Here is a 3,642-nt window from a genome sequence, read left to right as displayed (position 1 = left end):
AGAGGGCTACCACTCTTACTCCTATCTCCACTCTAAAGAGGAGGTCATGGCGGCCTAGAGATGCTAAGTGCCTTGTCCCAGATGACCCGGCTGGTAAGTTGCCAAGTCAGGATTAGAACCCAGGCAGTTTAGCACCGATGGTGGCTCTGTTTGTCACAGCTACTTTCCAGTGACATCAACATGGGTGGTCAGGGCAGAGTCGGGACTGAGAGGTAGACAAGTGTGGGGAAGAGACAGGAGCAGAGATGCAGAAGGGATGAGAGATAGGGAAATGACTTGTGTGGGTAGGCAGGGGCTCAAGTTTTCTACTCACTCGGCGATAGGAAGGTTCCCTTTCCTTCAGCAGCCGTCTTGCTGCGTGGACAGCACCTTCCCATCTGGCCTGTCCCTAGGGCCTGGCCTCATCCTCCTCAGTGGCAGGCCCCTCAGCTTCACAGGAAATGCTCTTTCTCTAATTGGCATTGAAACTCACAGCCCTCCCTTTTCCTGTAGGTGTGGTTTCCATAGGAAAAAGCTGCTTCTCTGTTTCCCCAGCCATGCAAACTGTTTGGAAGTCAGAGCCCCACATCCTGCTCTCCTGGGTCAAATGCCTCATGGACCGGCGGTTGTCCAGCCTTTGCTGAAGTGGACCGACTGGTAGCCCTGCGGGTCTCCCCCGGCAACTCTACCTGATCAGTGCTTAGACCTCTCAGCTCGCATCTGATGAAGATGGCCTTGCCTGGGAGCCCTGCTCCTTCCATCACCATCTAACTATGGAACGAGGTTGTGCCTGCAGGTCTGGGGGCAGGAGGACGGGGCTGCTCAGGCCATCCAGGGGACCCCGGAGGACTTGTCCAGCCTTTCAAGAACTCTAGCACTTTCTGAAGCGAGCCCACTCTGGCGGTAAGCATGATGCAACTTCTGCGGCTTCTGCTGGGGCTTTTGGGGTCAGGTGGCTACTTGTTCCACTCGGGGAATTGTCAGAAGATGACCACTCTCACGGTGAAATACCAAGTGTCAGAGGAAGTGCCATTTGGCACGGTGATCGGGAAGCTGTCCCGGGAACTGGGCTGGGAGGACAGGCGTGGACACCCAGGCACTGCCTTCCAGGTGCTGCAGGTGTCCAAGGTGCTCCCCATTCAGGTGGGCTCTGAGGATGGCCTGCTCAGCACGGGCAGGCGGCTGGATCGAGAGCAGCTATGCCGACAGTGGGATCCCTGCCTGGTTTCCTTTGACGTGCTTGCCACTGGGGATTTGGCTCTGATCCACGTGGAGATTCAGGTGCTGGACATCAACGACCATCCGCCGCAATTTCCCAAAGGCAAGCAGGAGCTGGAAATCTCTGAGAGTGCCTCCCTGCGCACCCGGATCCCACTGGACAGAGCCCTCGACCCAGACACGGGCCCCAACAGCCTGCACTCCTACACCTTGTCTCCCAGTGAGCACTTTGCCTTGGATGTCATCATTGGGCCAGATGAGACCAAGCACGCAGAACTCGTGGTGATGAAGGAGCTGGACCGGGAAATCCACTCATTTTTTGATCTGGTGCTAACCGCCCATGACAATGGGAATCCCCCCAAGTCAGGCACCAGCTTGGTCAAGGTCAATGTCCTGGACTCCAATGACAATAGCCCTGTGTTTGCTGAGAGCTCGCTGGCACTAGAAATCCAAGAAGACGCTGCCCCTGGTACTCTCCTCATAAACCTGACCGCCACAGACCCTGACCAAGGCCCCAACGGGGAGGTAGAGTTCTTCCTCGGTAAGCACGTGCCCCGGGAGGTGCTGGACACCTTCAGCATTGATGCCAAGACAGGCCAGATCATCCTGCGTGGACCCCTAGACTACGAGAATACTCCTGCCTATGAGGTGGATGTCCAGGCAAGGGACCTGGGTCCCAACCCCATCCCGGCCCACTGCAAAGTTCTCATCAAGGTTCTGGACGTCAACGACAACGCCCCAAGCATCCACGTCACGTGGGCCTCCCAGCCATCACTGGTGTCAGAAGCGCTTTCCAAGGACAGTTTTATCGCTCTTGTCATGGCAGACGACTTGGACTCAGGAAACAATGGTCTGGTCCACTGTTGGCTGAGTCAGGAGCTGGACCACTTCAGGCTAAAAAGGACTAACAGCAACACATACATGTTGCTGACCAACGCCACACTGGACAGAGAGCAGTGGCCCGCATACACCCTCACCGTGTTAGCCCAAGACCAAGGCCTCCAGCCCTTATCAGCCACAAAGCAGCTCAGCATTCAGATCAGCGATGCCAACGACAATGCCCCCGTGTTTGAGAAAAGCAGGTATGAGGTCTCCACTCGGGAGAACAACCTACCCTCTCTCCACCTCATCACCATCAGGGCTCACGATGCAGACTTGGGCATTAATGGAAGAATCACATACCGCATCCAGGACTCCCCAACCTCTTACTTAGTAGCTATTGACTCAGAAACGGGAGAGGTCACTGCTCAGAGGTCACTGGACTATGAGGAGATGGCTGGCTTTGGGTTCCAGGTGATTGCAGAGGACAGGGGGGATCCCCCGCTTGCATCCAGTGTCTCCGTGTGGGTCAGTCTCCTGGATGCCAACGATAACGCCCCTGAGGTGGTCCAGCCCGTGCTGAGTGACGGGAAGGCCAGCCTCTCCGTGCTCGTGAACGCCTCCACCGGCCACCTTCTGGTGCCCGTCGAGACTCCCAGCGGCTTGGGTCCAGCAAGTGCCCATGTGCCTCCGCTGGCCACTCACAGCTCCCGGCCGTTCCTTTTGGTGACCATTGTAGCAAGAGACGCGGACTCGGGGGCAAACAGCGAGCTCCTCTACAGCATTGGTCACGGGAATGAAGCCCGCCTCTTCGTCCTCAGCCCACACCTGGGGCAGCTGTGCATCAACGTCACCAATGCCAGCAGCCTCGTTGGGAGTGAGTGGGAGCTGGAGATAGTGGTGGAAGACCGGGGCAGCCCCCGCCTGCAGACCCGAGCCCTGCTGAGGGTCACGTTTGTCACCAGCGTGGACCACCTGAGGGACTCGGCCCGTGAGCCCGGGGCCCTGAGCACATCGGTGCTGACGATGATCTGCCTGGCTGTGGTGCTGGGCATCTTTGGGCTGATCCTGGCTCTGTTCGTGTCCATCTGCAGGACGGAGAAGAAGGACAACAGGGCCTACAACTGTCGGGAGGCGGAGTCCACCTACCGCCACCAGCCCAAGAGGCCCCAGAAACACATCCAGAAGGCGGACATTCACCTCGTGCCTGTGCTCAGGGCTCAGGCGGGGGAGCCTTGCGACGTCGGGCAGCCCCATAAGGACGCGGGCGAGGAGGCAATGCTGGAAGCAGGCTGGGACCCCTGCCTTCAGGCCCCCTTTCACCTCACCCCCACCCTGTACAGGACGCTGAGGAACCAAGGCAACCAGGGCACCCTGGCAGAGAGCAGGGAGGTGCTGCAGGACACCGTGAACCTCCTCTTTAACCATCCCAGGCAGAGGAATGCCTCCCGGGAGAACCTCGCCCTTCCTGAGCTCCAGCCTGCCATGGGCCAGCCGCGTTCGAAGCCCCAGAAGGTGTCGGGCGGCACTGGGGGGAGGCGGGCTGGAGACCCGGGCGGAGAGGCGGCCCCACGGAGCCCGCCAGCCTCCTCGGCAACCCTGAGGCGGCAGCGAAATCTCAATGGC

At 58.9% G+C, this 3,642-nt stretch overlaps 1 protein-coding gene across 1 annotated transcript in view; it reads left to right on the top strand.

Moving 5' to 3' along the window:
• The first annotated feature begins 338 nt into the window (after positions 1–338).
• The window catches only part of PCDH12 (protocadherin 12), a 14,978-nt gene continuing 11,674 nt past the window's right edge, over positions 339–3,642 (top strand). Inside the window, exon 1 of the mRNA XM_008067438.2 lies at positions 339–3,620. Coding sequence (XP_008065629.1) covers positions 889–3,620 — 2,732 coding nt within the window. The 5' untranslated portion in view covers positions 339–888. The remainder of the gene's footprint in view (positions 3,621–3,642) is intronic.

Source organism: Carlito syrichta, unplaced genomic scaffold (assembly GCF_000164805.1).
Source record: "Carlito syrichta isolate Samal-C Ts95f unplaced genomic scaffold, Tarsius_syrichta-2.0.1 Scaffold309624, whole genome shotgun sequence".
In the NCBI taxonomy this organism is placed as follows: Eukaryota; Metazoa; Chordata; class Mammalia; order Primates; family Tarsiidae; genus Carlito; species Carlito syrichta.
This window is presented reverse-complemented; position numbering and strand designations above follow the sequence as displayed.